The sequence below is a fragment of the Ictalurus punctatus genome, chromosome 2 (assembly GCF_001660625.3).
Source record: "Ictalurus punctatus breed USDA103 chromosome 2, Coco_2.0, whole genome shotgun sequence".
Classification (NCBI taxonomy): Eukaryota; Metazoa; Chordata; class Actinopteri; order Siluriformes; family Ictaluridae; genus Ictalurus; species Ictalurus punctatus.
This window is the reverse complement of record NC_030417.2, coordinates 33,172,543-33,191,428: the sequence shown is the minus strand read 5'-3', so window position 1 is coordinate 33,191,428 and position 18,886 is coordinate 33,172,543. Positions and strand designations below refer to the sequence as shown.

The following is an 18,886-nucleotide window of genomic DNA, read 5'->3' as shown; positions in this document are numbered from 1 at the left end:
TCAGAGGTGTGTGTGTGTGTGTGTTTGTGTGTGTAAGGATGAGCAAGAAACATAAGGGACTGTTGGCAAGGTGACGGCATCCGTCTCGCTGCTGGTTCTGATCCAACGCACTGTCTGGCAAATCTGGGCGTATATGAATTTGAGCAGGTGTGAGGGCGACATCCTCCGAGTGTGTGTGTGTGTGTGTGCAAGACAGTGGGAGTGTGTGTCTGTAGCTATGGTCACTATGTGTGTGGGCAAGCAGAAGACCGCACACACCCAGTGACATTAAGCCTTCGATTTCCTAACACGGGTCAAGCAAAGAATCTCAGACGGACTATTACCTCTAACATAATCATCCCATTACGATCATTTTTATGATGACATGTAGCAAGTGCTAATGCAAACAAAAGCAGGTTTTTTTGCATAAGCCTTATTTGTAGTATTCCCCCTTTTTTTTTTTTTTTTTTTTTTTTTTAGTGTTTTAGGTTAGGCCTACTCTCCTATTCCGAGGTTACTGTAGTCTGCAATACTCCAGGAGTTCTAATAATACTCTGGCACGCTTGTCAAATAGCGAATACGTTCCACTTGTACTATTTGAAGACAAGTTTTCACTGCCAGCTGTAACTCAAATCACAGGTTTACATTAACGCGTTTGTTCTAATACGTTATCGTTTCAAAGCTAATTAAACTTAAAAATAGGGTTGTCACCCTACCACAATTCCAGTAGTTGGTATCAATACCAGCCAAATTCCACGGCACTCGCTACCAAAGCAAAACGCAAAAACATGCTAATTAAGCAGCACACTATTTTATTAACCAAGTTAAATATCAATCTAAAATGTATTTTTTAAAATGCCGTTCTGTACTTCAAGTACATCATTATTAAAGCAACTAGGAGCTATCCAGACAAGAGTAGAAATGTGTTTCCTGACTGACAAACAGTGCTAGCCACACACCTATTATTTTCTAAAATAAATTTCAGCTATATCGGTCATCAAAAAGCCTCTGGTGTATAAAATTAGTACACCCCATCATGTCCTCCCATTTATTTTACCCCGATAAAAGTTAAAGCATTAAATGGTTAATAAGGACTCCTGGTCGTATTAGCATTAAACGTGCGTATGCTAACATTAAAGTAAGCAAAAATGAGGATGTTTTCTTGCAATGATACACTCCAATTAAACTACGCTACAACATTCATAATGCAACCGCTGCCATCATTTTAAACTCACCTGCTTGAATAAATACTGCGGGTAAGCAGCTGCTCTTCCTAAAGCACGGTTAATCTATCTGCACATAAATTTTAGCGGCGCGGCTTTTACACACTTAGCGGTAATAGCACCGAAAGCGGAAAACGAGCGTCCGAGAGAAATATAGTATCTCACAAAAGTGAGTACACCCCTCACATTTTTGTAAATATTTGATTATAACTTTTCATGTGACAACACTGAAGAAATGACACTTTGCTACAATGTGAAGTAGTGAGTGTACAGCTTGTGTAACAGTGTAAATTTGCTGTCCCCTCAAAATAACTCAACACACAGCCATTAATGTCTAAACCGCTGGCAACAAAAGTGAGTACACCCCTAAGTGAAAATGTCCAAATTGGGCCCAAAGTGTCAATATTTTGTGTGGCCACCATTATTTTCCAGCACTGCCTTAACCCTCTTGGGCATGGAGTTCACCAGAGCTTCACAGGTTGCCACTGGAGTCCTCTTCCACTCCTCCATGACGACATCACAGAGCTGGTGGATGTTAGAGACCTTCTGCTCGTCCACCTTCCGTTTGAGGATGCCCCACAGATGCTCAATAGGGTTTAGGTCTGGAGACATGCTTGGCATGCTTGGTGGGTAAGCAGCTACTCTTCCTAAAGCACGGTTAATCTATCCGCACATAAATTTTAGAGGCGCGGCTTTTACACACTTAGCGGTAATAGCACCGAAAGCGGAAAACGAGCGTCCGAGAGAAATACATGTATTTCGCCTACTATATAGTAGGTAAGTATGTGGTTTCGGACACATCCATGGTGACCGGCGGAGCTGCTGATGCTTTGGGTCTTCTTCACGGTGCACCCATGAAAAGTTCCCGACTGACCACCTGGCGGCGCTTCAGTACTGCTAGTACTACCGGTACTTATGAAAATCTGGTACAGTCAACTTTTTTCTTTTTAGTACCGACTTGGTACCGAAGTACCGGTACTTTTGACAACCCTACTTAAAAAGAGAGAAACAAAACGCAAGTTGATGAGAGAATGTCCGTTTATAGCCGACGGAGCTCCGTCCTGTATTCAAGCACCAATAAAAGAGACACAAACTAAATTGCAGTAGGCTATAGGGACAGAAAGTGCTCTTTTTGATTCCCTGAACTGACTTAATGCCTGAGTAAAGCTGGAAAGATTTGAATAAAAGCCTCACTGCAGTGGTCAGACTAGGGTGCGTTTATTGTCCCGCGTGTGTTTTATGCAATCTAATCTACTCTCATTAGTATACTAGGCCCCTGATTTCACTCACGAAATTAAAATCAGGCTAATTATAGGAGAACGGAGCCTGGATCGCTGTATTGACCCACCTCAGCTCGCCAGTCAGATGAACTCTGACGTGTGCAATCGACCGTATCGATTTTGCGTTTCCGCATTTTGTCTCTGGAACTGGTCGCGTGTACGTTATTCGTTTAGACACTGTGTAAGCTTTTGGTTTGGACTTAACACAGTCTATGATCAGTCTGTGACCATGTATGGGAGAAGCTCTTTCATACAAGAAGGTTAATGTAAACTGACATAAAAAGGGCAGGCAGCTGTGTGTATCAACGGTCAGCACTCAAACATAGAAACACAAACAGAGACAGCGAGCCAAGTTTGCACGCATGCATGCACACACGCACGCACACACACACACACACTCTCTCTTTCTCTCAAAGACAGACAAATAAAAATACAATACACATTTACATACACAGAAGGAAAGGTACTGTTTAAATAACCACTAGGCAGATTGATGTCCTCTTTCTTCCCTTCCACTTAAACGACATCATCAGACTATAAGAGCTGCGAGAGCTGGCCCTCTCTCGTTGTGTGACGTGACCCCAATTAGTTTCTGTTTATTTACAGTAAACATTTGATCCACTTTGAAACAGTGCCTATTAATAAAGTTGATACACTCTATCAAATGAGACAAAAAAATTGACATTGTCGAAATTTCCACATTTTAAATTAACAACAAAGAAACATATCAGTCACATGGAAAAAGTAAGTACACCCCTACATTTATCGCACCTTCAAGTCCATAAAATTAGAATCAGGTGTTGAAGATTGGGTGCCAGTTATTAGAACCTGCTTAGGAAGTGCAGATGGAACCGGTCTTATTTATACCCGTCTCATATCTAGTGACTGCTGTTCCCTTAGTTATTGAGGTGTGTGGAGTCATCATGCCAAGATCTAAAGAGTTCTGTAAGACCTTCAGAAAAAAAGGTTGTGGATGTCTATGAGTCTGGCAAGGGATTTAAAAAGATCTCCAAATTATTTGAACTACATCATTCCACTGTGAGGAAAATCATCTACAAATGGCACAGATTTCAAACGACTGCCAATTAGTCTAGGACTGGCTGTCCCAGCAAATTCAGTCCAAGAGCAGACCGTCTGATGCAAAAAGAAGTCTCCAAGAACCCCAAAATTTCATCACAGGATCTGCTAGTAAGTCTTGCAGCTATTCAATCAGAAAGAGATTGCACAAATTTGACCTGCATGGGAGGCGTGCCAGGAAAAAGCCTTTGCAAGACTACAGTTTGAAAATGAGCACATACGCAAAGACCAGGCCTTTTGGAATAATGCGCTCTGGACAGACGAATCCAAGATAGAATTGATTGGTCAGAGTAACTAGATTTGAATCCTATTGAAATGTTGTGGGGAGATTTGAAACAGGCAGTACATGCAAGAAAACCTTCAACCACCTTGCAATTGAAAGAATATTGCATGGAAGAGTTGTCAGAAAGGAGGACAATTATGCAAAACGCCTACAAGAACTTATTTCTGCTAAAGGGGGCAATACTACCTTCTGAGGCCAAGGGTGTACTTACTTTCTCCACAGAAAAATATCAAATCTATTGATATTTCTATTCAATAAATGATTGAAAAAGCTGATTTTCCTTGTGATTTTGTTCAAGCATATCAACTTTATTAATAGGCACTGTTTCAAAGATGATCAAATGTTTACGTGTCCAAATATGGCGGCAAAAAAAAAAAAAAAAAAAAAGCCAATGGGGTGTACTTATTTTTTCACGACTATATAACACCCATATCATATTCATTAACCTTGAACCAGGTTGTTTACTGATCCTGGAAAATCAGATTTTAATGATCGTGTAGGTGTACATTTCAACCACGGACCCTTAAATCGTTTAATTATCCACGGACCGATTTATTTTATGAACATAATACAATAATATTCAAATATTAAGCTCTTTTAAGCTGTCTATGGGAGCCGCAGCACTTTCTCTTCCTGAACTTTCCACACACATTAGGTCGAAGTTGGCATGATTTATAATTTGAGCTGGTTGGTATATTGACTGTTTTAATGCTTATATTATGTTTACTATTTGTACTAATTGCAGTATTCATGTTTTTTTTTTTCATTAAAAATTTTTTCAAATTGAATAAACTGTTATGAGTAATGAGTCTTTATTGGTCACATATACATTACAGCACAGTGAAATTCTTTTCTTCGCATACCCCAACATGGGTCAGAGTGCAGGGTCGGCCATGATACGGCGCCCCTGGAGCAGAGAGAATTAAGGGCCTTGCTCAAAGGCCCAACAGTGGAAGCTTGGCAGTGCTGGGGCTTGAACCCCCGACCTTCAGATCTGTAACCCAAAGTATTACCCGCTAAGCCTCCACTGCCCCCCAAATGCAGTGCTCTACAGAGAAATCGCAGTATTAAGCCCTTGGTAGAGATGCACAAAATCTTAAACCCTGGCAAGGAAGTTTGTTTGTTTGTAGCATGTGTGTACTACTTGTATCTCACTCACCATCTGGAGGTCATCAATACGGGTGTTGACTCCTGCTGCCATTTCCTTTCTCTCTTGTGGAGTCTCAGGGCAGGGGTACAGTGTAGCCCGAAACCTGGAGATTAGAACACATGCACTTATCAGTTACTCTACAGGCGATTAACGACAATACGTTATTCCTTGAAAAGCGGAACAAAGGGAGCAGTTACCCTTCACAGATCTTCTTCACCCTATTCTTCAGCTGATCTCCCTGGAAGAAGATGATGAACACCGACTTGTGCACCTGGTCACCCTGTAAAACCACAAACCCCAAACCAGCCACAGGCAGCAATCAGTACCATTTCATTATCCATATACCAGCCTGGCTGTCTGGCATCCAGACTAAATGTCAATAAACTTGTCTATATTTGATCACTGGTATGGCACTGACTGTAGTGGGGTCCTCCAGGGGGTCCTCTATGCCCGCTTGGCGCAGGAACACGTTGCCTCTACAGACTCTCCACAACATCCTCTCAAAGGTGGGAATCCTCTCTCGGCCAATCACGCCTGCCACAAAGCTGCGAGCGGGTAAACGTCTTAGTAATTAAACTACGTCAAAGACAGAAAGGACTCGGGCTAGTGCTCTAAACGGCTTTGATGATTGAGATGATTAGGATGAAATATCAAATTAAATTGCATTTTATTAAATAATATCATGCCTAATAATGACATTATCAGCTGTACACTTCTGTGTGCTACTAATCTTTCTTTTAGTGCTACTTGCACGTAAAATAAGTAATCTCACGCTCAGTCACGTATGCACGTTGCAACACCTCCTAAAAAAAAAAAAGTGCTGCCACTTTATCGCTAGCATTTTCACACTGGCTAACTTTACACGTGAGGAGTTTCAAAAATGTTCATAAACTATTTTTACACCTGTAAGCTAGAGCTTGTAAACTATTACTGTACCTTTACAAGATCAAACACATACTTAAATATAATTCTAATTACACTGCAGTGCATCTTGCAATTCTCATCATTACTCTTCTTTCTTTAATCGTTTTTGGTTTGAATAATCAAATTGTTTTTCACGCTGAGACTTTTGTAACTCTCATGCTGTCTTAACTAAAGCTATGACCTAAGGCTTAAGACAAATAAAATGGGACGCTACGCAGGGATTGGGTGAAGACCAGATATATGAGGTAAGAAACAATAAAACGAGCTTTATGATGGAGGAACAGTTCAGATGATGGCAACAGAGAGTGAGATAACTCACCCGAGCCTGAGAGGAGCACGGACAACCTCGGTCGGGTCCAACAGAATGGACGATTCCTCCAGTAGAGCAGGGTCCTCCATCTATAAACAGAGACAGAGGTGGACAGTTAAACAGAATGACAGGCAGGCAGACACGTATAAGCAGAACTGTGCATCAAGTGTCACCCATCCACCCCCCAATCCATGCTGAAATCGTCATTTCCCTGGTTTACTAATGTGTTTCCACTATTTATCAGCCCCGTCATTCAAAATGTCACTTTTCACTGTAAAATGTGCACAAGCCTAGTCATAAGCTTTGGTTTATAAACAAGTAAATGATTCCAACATAACAGACATTTAGCTAACAGAGGCAACTTGTAAAAGATAATAACATCAAAGTTCACCTGCAAAGATGGGCTAAGTGATTTGGGGTCAAAGATCGTCGTCATGTGAGCGAAGCACATGCAAAGTGAGACTCAAACTTAACAAAACAAAACTCAAATAAATGTGTCGAAGGACTCGTATCTGCATAATCTACTGTCATTTAACTCTTTTATGTCTATGTTTTTTCTATTTATATACAGTATTTATATAGTGCCATCCAGAAGTATTGGCACCCTTGGTAGATATGAGCAAAAAAGGCTGTGAAAAATTGCCTATACTGTTTAACCATTTGATCTTTTGTTTAAAAAAATAAATTTAAAAAACCCCTGAAAATTCACAAAAATACTGTGTTCTCATGGATATTAATCAATTACAAACAAAACACAGGTTTATCCCCCAAAAACATTTCTTGTACAAAATCTAGGTGTGCAACAATTATTGGCACCCTTTTAGTCAGTACTTTGTGCTACCTCCCTTTGGCAAGATAACAGCTCTGAGTCTTCTCCTATAACGCCTGATGAGGTTGGAGAATACATGGCAAGGGATCTGAGACCGTTCCTCCATACAGAATCTCTCCAGATCCTTCACATTTCGAGGTCTACGCTGGTGGACTCTCCTCTTCAGTTCACCCCACAGGTGTTCTATGGGGTTCAGGTCAGGGGACTGGGATGGCCATGGCAGGACCTTGATTTTGTGGTCAGTAAATCATTTTTGTGTTGATTTTGATGTACGTTTTGGATCACTGCTCTGCTGGAAGATCCAACCACGGTTTTCTGGCAGAGACAGTCAGGTTTTCATTTAAAATCTGTTGATATTTGATAGAGTCCATGTTGCCATGTATCCTAACAAAATGTCCAGGTCTTCTGGCAGAAAAACAGCCCAAAACCTTAAAGAGCCAGCACCATATTTAACCGTGGGCATGAGGTACTTGTCCATATGGCTACCTCTCTGTGTGCACCAAAACCACCTCTGGTGTTTATTGCCAAAAAGCTCTATTTTGGTTTCATCTAACCACAGAAGCCAATCACATTTGAAGTTCCAGTAGTGTCTGGCAAACTGAAGACGCTCGAGTTTGTTATTGGATGAGAGTAGAGGCTTTTTTCTTGAAACCCTTCCAAACAGCTTGTGGTGATGTAGGTGACTTCAGATTGTAGTTTTGAAGACTTTCTGACCCCAAGACACAACTAACTTCTGAAATTCTCCAGCTGTGATCCTGGGAGATTTTTTGGCCACTCGAACCATGCTCTTCACAGTGCGCTGAGACAATACAGACACACGTCCAATTCCAGGTTGAGAGATATATACATAAAAAACAAAGATATTTTCAGATAAACCTGTGCTGTGTTTGCAATTGTTTGATATCTATGAGAGCAGAGTATTTTTGTGAATTTTTCTTAACAAAGGATCAAAAAGTTAAACAATAGAGACAATTATTCCCAGCCTTCTTTGCTCATATTTACCTAGGGTGCCAATATTAATGGAGGCCACTGTACGTAAATCATAAAACACTTCAGGGTGTGCTGTTATAGGAAAATAATAAATAATCTGAAAAGAAGCAGATTTACTGTCACCACCCTTAAGCTGATTATTTTCCGATAACAGCACACAACAAAGTGTTTCAATAAAATACTAATATAAAAATATATTTAACATTTTTAAAAATACACAATAATAAAAAAAAAAAGTCATACTTTTTGTTTGCAGTTACATTTTAAGTTATGGAACAACCACAAAACATGTTAGTTTCCGTTATCACTCGTGTTATATAGCAGCTGTAAAGAGTCACTCCCTCACCAGGCTCTCTCTTTACACATTACCTCTCACTTTACCTTAATAACACAACAAAATGCAGCTTGTCATGTTACTGAGACGCTGCAAAAAAGGGCAACGTGCTGACATTGGAGTGCCCTTCCAAAAACAAACACTTCACCCTATCAGTAATTACACACGGTCTTGAATCCATTTATACAAGTCCCTGTGTATAACTGTTACTACAGAAGCTCTAATATATTAGAATCAGTGCATTAAACTTGTTATAAAATTTAAATCAACAGCATCTGTCCAATCAGATTTGAGAATTCAGCAGCACTGAATGGTATGAACCATTTTAACATATGACCTGGTTTGATTATTGCACTACAAGGGCATGTCAAATGTGACCTTGCATCATTACACTTTCTTTGAAATAATAATAACAATAATAATAATAATAATAATAATAATAATAAGAAGAAGAAGAAGAAGAAGAAGAAGAAGAAATATATTTGGAAGTTGCAATATAAAATGGCAACAAAATAGCACAGGCTGTGTTTTTTATTTTTTAAATTTTTTTTTACAGCTTTTATTACCTCATCAAAGAACTGCTGTGTGCGCCTGAGGATGTGTTTGAGCTCGGTCAGTTCCAGAAAGTTAACCTTCAGGGCTTCCTGGTTAGTGTTGATCTCCTTCATCTCGATCTCCAGCTTCTCAAACGCGGCCTGCAGGAAAAACGTTTTCGCATCTTGAACATGTGAAGCGGTGCATTCCAGTGGGCACGCACCAAATTTATTTGCCCAAAGTACAAATTGAACACATTCTGAACTTTTTTAGTTATCAATGACTCTTTTAAACAGTGGCAGCACTGCTCCAGAGAAATCCTTGGCCACGGGTGAACATAACATCGCCAATCAGTACGTCATGGAAAGCACATCAGAACAAAGCAACGAGCGCATGAACAGCTTCGAGACAGTCAGAATCATCTCTATTTCTGGCTACTGCTGTTGTCAGAGTGACGCTTCCTGGAGTTTAAATAAAAGCAAAACTGTTGAAATTTAGGGGACAAAACTCAGCTAAACTGATGCGGAGTCACACGAGATGATTGTTCTCCTCTGAGCCAATACTATATGATATTTACTTTCAAAGGCTAGCAGTACACGTCGCAAAATGTGTCACGCATTTTCTCCCTCTGACACTGATAATGCTTGAGAAATTGAGAATTAAGGAGAGGGAAAAAAAACTATCACTTCTAATCCATTCAATACCTCCAAGTCGATCATGTCTCGAGGGAAAGGGACCTCTGGGTTCTCTCCTGTGTCCACAATGGGTATATTGGCCTTCTTTATCTCCTTTTCAACAAACCCTATGTGGGGGGGGGGGGGGGGGGGGGGGTGAGGATGAATGACGATATTTGCCAAACAGAAAGAGAGAGACAGAGTGAGCGAGAGAGACAGAGTGAGCGAGAGAGACAGAGTGAGCGAGGGATAGGGAGGGAGGGAGAGTGAGGGAGATAGAGAGAGTGAGGGAGAGAGATGGAGAGACAGGGAACTGAAAGTTAAAAAATGCAATTCTAAACAATATTTAATTCTAGGCTCATTTAATGCATGGCTGTGACTCACTCAGTTTGCGGTCCATCTCTTCACAACGACGCACTTCATTAACAAACTTCCTCTGGAAGACGTTCACATCGGGGTTCAGCTGTGGTTCACACACATAATCAAAAAGGTCAGCCATACACTAAATTAAGCAAATCAAAATACAGCCATCTGTAAAGGCTGCATTCAAGAATTTTAAAACACTTTGCAAAACACACACACACACACACACACACACACACACACACACACACACACACACACAGCATCCTAAACCACTTGTAACAGATGTGACAAACCACCAGACATCCAAGCTGCTCATTCGGTGTAAGAAGGGCTGGTAATGTGGTAAACTGGATGACTCGGGTCTACTACTGTGACGAAGAATTCTCAGGAATATTACGTAAGATTATTGTTCTGTCCTCCTTGAAATCTCTTCTGCTGGAGACTGAAATTAAAGTGATTTCTTTAATCACACTTCAGCTCAACCTCTTTATACCCAAGTGACTGTATACCCAATAATGCCAACGTTCTCGGCATGAAGCATACCTGGTACAGCATCCAATTTTAGTGCAGCATTATGCTCAACAGGAGCCTAGACATTTGTGTGTGAAAGGCAGGCTTCTGGTTAATTCTATAGCCTCTCCCTGCTGTGGTGGTGTAAATACGATGGCCATATGAATCCAGTAGTGGCACAGCTCTGTTTCTGCACCATTGCATCACCACGTGACACGTGGTCCTACGGTTAGCAGACGTGAACCAGCCGCATGCAAGACGTGGCATAGAAGAAAGTAATATTTTCGACTTATACCAGAGCACTGATTGGTCAGAAGGAGCTCTAGAACAGAGAATAACGCTGGCTGTAATGAAATCCGCCAGATTATATTAACGTGCGCATTCGAAAGTGTTAGCGTTTCTATAGTAACGGCTAATTCACAGGGACTCGCATGGAGAACGCGCCACATAATAATAATAATAATATACGGATTAAAATGTGCGTTGTACATTTAACGCAATGTAGAAAAATGTATCACTGTTGATAAGTTGAATTTATTTCATATTTACGGAAGGTGCTTTAGACCATATATATGTGCTTTCGAGTTTCTCTGTAACATGACAAGTTGCTTGAAGAGATAGAAAGAAGAAGAAGAAGAAAAAAAGAATGAAGGTGAAGAAGAAAAGACTGTTTATAGCTGCTATAACATAAGTGATAACAAGAACTAACTACTCTCTAGGATGTTCCACAACATTAAATGCAAGTATAAACCGCTAAAAAGAAAGAAAGAAAAAGTATGATTTGACGTTCTCATGAAAAACGTAACTATAAAACACTTCAAGATGTACCGTTATAGGAAAATAACTTAGTTTTTTTTTTTTTTTTTAAATGTAAGTGTTAATAGTGATTCGTCAGGCCGCATGGCACCGCCCCTGCATTGATTATTTTCCTATAACAGCTAACACAAACCTTCTTTACATGTTTTTGGTGTGATGTTTTATTCAGCTTACTTTTTCCTCGCTGTGGTTGTTCACAGTGCTCGTGAGATGACGGTTTATTTACCTATAAACCCTGTTTTCTAGTTCTCGTTAAAAGGTCATGACAGATCGTTTGTATCCCAAAGAGCAACAACGTATGAAACTGTGTTCACAGAGATTAACCAAATAGGCAGAATGGGTAAACTTCCTGTCTACATCCTGTACAGATATCTGTATCAGTGCGTGCGCTTCAGTGTGTGTACTCACGTCTCTGAACTGCACCATGCCGATCTCCCCGAGCTCGCTGACACAGCAGTAGGCTGACTCGGACTGCAAGAAGAGCTGGGCCAGAGTCATCTCCTCGCTGCGGAATAGCTCCCCCATGATGCAATGCTAGCGCTCACACCACCACCAGAGAACACCTGAGGAGAAAAGTTTCACGCTAAATTCAGTGTCATAAAGTGAGGAAGAGTGGAGATAGAACAGCGGACAAGCACCGCACCTAAACACGCAGAGGTCTAAACTGTGTACAAATGAACAGACTGACGTGAGCAATACTGACAATGAGTGGTGTTACTTCGCAGAAGGGAAGGAAGGGAGGGAGGGAGCAAGCGAGCGAGGGCCTGACACCACAGAATAAACTGAAAACACTTCCACCCACTTGCAGCTTCTGCACAAACATAAGATACACCATTTTATACAAAAAATACAGTTTTATACCTACTAGTGCCTAAATACTTATTGTGCCAATTTACATAAACACCCCTTTCCTGTCTGGTACATCGTGTTTCCCTTTTACTTAATCGTTCCCTCCGTTACCAGAGGATTAATGGTGAGATCTCATCTCAGACACAACATTGAGCTGAGCAAAAGGTGTGGCCGTGATGATCTTCAGCACTCCGAAGAAAACAACCTGATGGCTTTGTTATCTCTGAGCAGCACAAGTCGGACAGGTTCACAAGAGTATGACGGTGCAAATCCTGCACTATAGATGTGACATTTGAGCTTGTATTGACTTGTACAATATCTCATTCAGTACGTTTACATGGACAACAATAATCCGATATTAACCCGATTAAGACGATACTCTGATTAAGAAACTAGCATGTAAACAGCAATTTTTAATTACTCCGATTAAAGTCATACTCGGAGTAAACACAAATGGAATTAAGACATGTGGAGTATACCTGTTTTAGTCGCATTATCGAAGTGTATTACAGACATTTACACACCTTAATCACACTATTAACATCGTGTGAGAGTTTTCACCGCATTTTGCGACAGGACATGATCACACACGGCAGTGCTCAACCGTTTTACAGCAAACAAGAGAGCACGGCTACGTCCCAAACCGCGTACTTACCTACTATATAGTAGGCGAAGTATATGCATCTCGGCTACTACATAGAAGGTAAGTACGCGGTTTGGGACGCAGCCTACGGCTTCAAGCAGTCGTCTATTAGCATGTACAGCATGACAAATAATTAACTGCACTTGAAGCGTTCATAAATTTTTTTATAAAAACACCCAAAACTGTATTCGGTTCCATAACGAAGACGGACTGTATGTCGATACGTGAAATTCTGGAGGGACGTCGGACGGCTTGGCGCGGTGACGTAATGACGTGTGCCGTTAATCGATCTATGTTCTATAACATGTAACACAGGAACATGAAAGGAATATTCTAAAAGCGACCCATGTAAACACCTTAATCACAATATTGTCTTATTCAGAATAAGGTCAATAATTAGATTACTGCTGTCCATGTAAACGTAGTCAATGTGTGCGTAAGTTTAGCATCAGTGAGAGAGAGAGAGACACAGCGTACACATCAGGTCATGTGACCTTTCAGAGAGGAGACAGTGATGTTTAAAAGTAAGTTACTGATTTAGGGTATATAGTTACTGATTGTATGTTTTTTATGACTTTAGGTTAGAATTATAAGGTGTAATGTGGAGTGTTATTTGGAATGACATTTTAAAATGTTAATACTAATAGCCTAATATAAAAAACTTTGAACAACAACTGTAAACTCTCTCTCTCTCTTTCCAATAACTGCATATCAACAGCATATGAAACCTCTGTTATTAGCTCTAAAATGATGTTTTGACGATTCGAGCCGCAAAACGGGACGTGCAAGAAACGAGTTCCTCACACAAGAGCTTTGTACGGACAAAACCCTGAAATAAAATATCTTGAGGTGTGATAACGGCGGTATAAGCGGAATAACTGACTCCGGTGCCTTGAATTATTCGAAAAATGTTTCGGCCCATCGGCAATTATTCCTCACATAGTTGCATTTCGTGATGCGGCGCGTCAGAGAAAACGCTTCCCGTTATGGACAGATGACTTTATAACTGCTATAAATATCTTTCCTTCACTTTCTCTTGAAGACAGAAAAGGCAACTTGTTACTAAGCAACCGTAGTCAGTTTTTAGTTAAAGCGTCACCTGACATTTACACTGGAGACAACTTTTTAAAAAATTAAATAAATAAAATCTCCCTACAAACAGTATAGTATATTATATAGACTCCACACACTTTACGATGACTCAGTAAAACTGTTCTCGGTAAACTGTTCTCTGCCACTAATCTTTCAGCATGTGATAGGACGCACGGCTGCGAGAGAAACCGCAGCTATTCAGACACAATCACAACAATGTTATAATGATGTGTTTGCCATTCATCCCTGTGAAACAGCATACGGGATGAAGCTGGGCTTCGCCGTAACTCGAACCTCTCGAATTAAGGCTGGACGACATGATAATCCATAAATTTCCTTATTAACCTTTGCCCTGCAGTATTTTATAAGATGGCGAGACTGTTTTATTGAAAAAATCCATCCATCCATCCATCCATTCATTTTCTGTACCGTTTATCCGACGCAGGGTCACAAGTGAGCCTGGAGTTTATCCCGGGGAACACCCTGGACGGGTTTCTGACACGTCACAGGACACAACTGCACACTACGGACAATTTGCGGCCTGTTTTCACCTGATCACGTCATGCGTTTTTTCTGATCGGATAGCTATCTCATTCGTTAAAACGGTTCCGTTTACATTGAAACACATTTCAGCTAAACGGAAACGAATCCGATCTTCTTCTCCCGCGCAGAACGCAAATACACATTTCCAATGAACTGAAATGGCAGCCACCGTTATACTGCTCTATTTGGGTTTGCAAATGCAGTCGAAAAGAAAAGAACTTACTATGTCGCTCTGCGGTAATTTAGCATGGGACTTTTTATTTGTCTTTGGCACTGTTGCCACATCCTAGTGTAACCATGCTCATGGCTCAGGCCCTTGGAAATGCCAATCAGCCTACAGCGCATATCTTTGGACTCTGGGAGGAAACTAAAGTACGTGGAGGAAACCCCCAAAGCACGGGAAGAGCATGCGATCTCGGAGCCTGGATTTGAACCCTTAACGCCGGAGGTGTGAGCCAAACGTGCTAACCACTACAGCAGCAGGAATCACAACCCACCATTATGAAAGCCGTTTTATTTATTTATTTATTTATTTATAAGCCGGCTTCCCTTACAGAAAATACAGAATAGAGTTCGAGGTTTTGTTACGTTTTTCCTCATCTCCTCTGTCTTCAAAACACCTCCAGAGCTTTGAGATCACGGGATCGCAGACCATCGCACACAGAAATTCGTCATCGACTAGGCTTTATCGTCATCATCGCGGGATGACTAATTCTTAATGTGGGGAGAATTTCTACCAGGATATCCCGAACGATAAGATATCGCCCATCCTTATTCACAACACAGGCATTTAAGTCCAATCTTTAAAAAAAAAAAAAAAAAAAAACACAACCATATTTCTTTTCCCAGACACTTGACGGTCTTTAAGACCCATCATATCGTCTTCTGTTTTTATCCTGCCGGTAATCTGTGGGTTTATCCTTCAATGTTTGTATTTCTCCTTTGTTTTTGTCGTTTATTTAATTTTCGCTTCGATCGAGCCGAGATGACGCACAGCACCTCGTCCGATGGTCTTTTAAACGTGCCGTATAAATAAAGGTGACTCGTCAGTTGAACCGAACGTGTTGAACAGGACCAGCCAAAAACAAGCAGACTCTAAAGAACATCAACTTGGACCTAACGTGTTTCCGTGAATGGAAGATTCAGAATCCTCTCTAATAATTATCCAGAATATTATTGTACACATTTGAATAACAAGCGTAAGACTTGAAAACACTTGGTGGTGGTGGGGGGGTAATTTGACATGTAAAGTAATTTCTAATTACAATTTCTTCTTTCTTTTTTTTTTTTTAAAGGAGAGCCCATGATCTACAACCCTGTTGGTGTGTTTCTTGTACAGCTGGAGTCCAGCTTGGACAGAGTAAAGAAAGAAGAGGGTTCAAGTGAAAAATTAATCATGCGTCACGTGATCCACGGAACAATGTCCAACGCATGTATATTTTATTAGATGGTTTCTGATGGAAAACTGGAGGCTTATTACATAATTCAGTGCGCTTTATCCCCCCCCCTCTCTCTCTCTCACTCCATGAAGGGAAAAGCACCGGCTGCTCCACTCACACAGACACATATAATGCATTAATTAAAATGAAAAATGCACAAATAAATTCTTCCCTCTGTACACAAACACATTAGCTAGCTAGGCAATTTAATTAGCCCGCTAACAAGCTAGCAAATTCAATTAGCTTCTGTCGGCTGTCAGCACAACAGGTTCGTCTTACTGACGTCGAAAGTGGGAATTAAAACAGATATTTTAATATTTAAACACTAACATGTACTCGAAGACGGATTTAAACTCTAGATAAATCTACTCGGGCGACCCTCATGACTCGGTCAGTTTCTTGATGCTAATGCTAACACTTCATCTCGGGAGGCAGGTTGCTCGTGCGAGAAGGTGCGAGCGACGTGTCAAACGTTGTTTTTGTTTCCGTTTTCTTAAATATTACAACAGTAAGCATTAATTCCAGTTGGAAAAATAGAGAAACAGACATTCAAAGATTTTTTTTACTCACAAGACAGTAATATACGGTGAATTAAAGCGTCCCTGTGTGTTTCTAATCCGCGGTTGTCTCCTCTCAGTGTGATCAGCTGATCAGCCTCGGACAATACGCGTGACGTCACGGTCAGCCCTATGCAGGTCATGTGACCAAGGTGAGCGCCGGCATTGATGCGTAGAATCATTTTCAGGGCTGATCCTGATCCACGGGTTTACCTGCTGCTTAAACACCAGGTTCATGGGTGTGTTAGGAGAGTCTGAATATGATTTAGTGGAGTGGAAAAGATTCGATCAGATTCACCTCTGTGAATCACCTCTTTTTTTTCTTTTCTTTTTTTAAACAAAGTGTACTCACACAGGTGCAACAAGCAAGATACATAAAACAACACATTGACAGGACACTATGAGGATACAAAGTAGTGTTATTTCTCTCTCTGGAAGTTAATAAGACAAAGAAACACAACTTGTTGTGCTATCAGTGACCAAGAAACCAGAAAGTACAAAGCCCCTGCTGAAAAACACAACAGCCTGGGAGAGTTAGATTTGATGCTTATACCTGCTCAGGCTGGATCTAGCTGGTCAGATTGACACAGGTTGGTTCTAGCTGATCAGGTTTGATGGTACTACTTGGTCAGGCTGGATCTAGCTGGTCAGATTGACACAGGCTAATTCTAGCTGATCAGGTTTGATGGTTCTAAATTGTCAAACTGGATCTAGCTGGCCAGATTGACACAGGTTGGTTCTAGCTGATCAGGTTTGATGGTTCTTACCTGGTCAGGCTGGATCTAGTTTGTCAGATTGATACTCACAGGCTGGTTCTAGCTGGTTAGGCTGCCTCTAGCAGGTCTGACTGGTTCCAGCTTGTCAGATTGACACTCACAGGCTGGTTTTAGCTGTTCAAGCTGCTTCGGGATGTTCAGATTGGTTCTAGCTGATCAGGTTTGATGGTTCTACCTGGTCAGGCTGGATCTACCCTATCAGATTGACACAGGTTGGTTCTAGCTGATCAAGTTTGATGGTTCTAAATTGTCAAACTGGATCTAGCTGGCCAGATTGACACAGGCTGGTTCTAGCTGATCAAGTTTGATGGTACTACCTGGTCAGGCTGGATCTAGCTGGTCAGATTGACACAGGCTAATTCTAGCTGATCAGGTTTGATGGTTCTTACCTGGTCAGGCTGGATCTAGTTTGTCAGATTGATACTCACAGGCTGGTTCTAGCTGGTTAGGCTGCCTCTAGCAGGTCTGACTGGTCCCAGCTTGTCAGATTGACACTCACACGCTGGTTTAGCTGTTCAAGCTACTTCTGGATGTTCAGATTGGTGCTAGCTGATCAGTTTTGATGGTTCTACCTGGTCAGGCTGGATCTACCCTATCAGATTGACACAGGTTGGTTCTAGCTGATCAAGTTTGATGGTTCTAAATTGTCAAACTGGATCTAGCTGGCCAGATTGACACAGGCTGGTTCTAGCTGATCAGGTTTGATGGTACTACCTGGTCAGGCTGGCTCTAGCTGTTCAGATTGACACTCACAGGTTAGTTCTAGCTGTCCAAGCTGCTTCTAGATGTTCAGGCTGGTTCTAGCTGGTCAGACTGATTCTGAATGGTATCATTGTCTAGCACAGTTGGTCAGGCTTGTCGTAGCTGGTGAGGCTCATCCTAACCAGTCTTGCTGGTTCTAGCTGGTCTTGAGTGCACACTTTAGAGACTCCTTCCACAAATGTTTAATAAACATCTCCTTACAGAAAACTTTCATTATCAACTAGTACACATCTTTGTTAGAAAGCAGCACATTTGTTTTTAAATCTGCTTATTATTAATCTTAGATTATTGTTCAGTGTCCACCATACAAGTCCTGTTAGGTGTTATTACAGCAGTAAAAGACGTTAGAAAGTGTGAATTAAAATGAACCTGTGGTTTGCATTATAGCTGTCAGAACTGCTGTGAAAATTAATCAACACTTTCAGAGCAATCAGTATCTAGAATTAAACAGTGTTGTGGTATAAGACTAAAATACCATCATTTCATGTTATTCCTCCACCTCACCTCACCCCCTCCTCCTTCCCCACTTTCTTTGCCACTGCACTCTTAGTGGTTAGTGTTTGGGTGTGAGTTGGCCGCAGTTCTTCCTCGGGTACCCACATCAGACTGTTTTTCCAGGTCAGTGACCCGAAACCTTTGACATGTGCCTGCTTTGTACTAGAAACCATTAAAAAATAATCTTTATTTTTTTTTTTGTTAATGTCAGGTTTGGATCTTTATGTAATTCTTTCTGGAGTCCACAGACTAAATTAATATGTTACTTTTTCTTGTATTTCGCTAGGACCTAAGGGCAAGGAGGGTAAAAAAAATATTATATAAACATAAATATTTGAAAATTCCACTAACAACATCTTCATCGGAGTTATATTTTAATCATTATCTCAATTTTCCTCAGTTAATTAAACACTATATTATAAGTTATAGTTCATTAAATGATCAGTTTGAA

The 18,886-nt window shown here is 40.8% G+C and overlaps 1 protein-coding gene across 3 annotated transcripts in view; it reads right to left on the bottom strand.

Moving 5' to 3' along the window:
• Positions 1-16,531, bottom strand: part of atp6v0a1a (ATPase H+ transporting V0 subunit a1a) — a 29,527-nt gene extending 12,996 nt beyond the window's left edge. For 2 of the 3 annotated variants that reach the window (XM_017451892.3, XM_017451899.3), the window contains exons 1-9: positions 16,416-16,531; positions 11,688-11,842; positions 9,972-10,050; positions 9,618-9,715; positions 8,946-9,074; positions 6,236-6,315; positions 5,411-5,537; positions 5,190-5,272; positions 5,002-5,095 (exon numbers count right to left, since the gene is read on the bottom strand). In XM_017451892.3, coding sequence (XP_017307381.1) covers positions 5,002-5,095; positions 5,190-5,272; positions 5,411-5,537; positions 6,236-6,315; positions 8,946-9,074; positions 9,618-9,715; positions 9,972-10,050; positions 11,688-11,804 — 807 coding nt within the window. In that variant the 5' untranslated portion in view covers positions 11,805-11,842; positions 16,416-16,531. The remainder of the gene's footprint in view (positions 1-5,001; positions 5,096-5,189; positions 5,273-5,410; positions 5,538-6,235; positions 6,316-8,945; positions 9,075-9,617; positions 9,716-9,971; positions 10,051-11,687; positions 11,843-16,415) is intronic. The other variant, XM_017451904.3, reaches the window with a different exon arrangement.
• Positions 16,532-18,886: the final 2,355 nt, after the last annotated feature.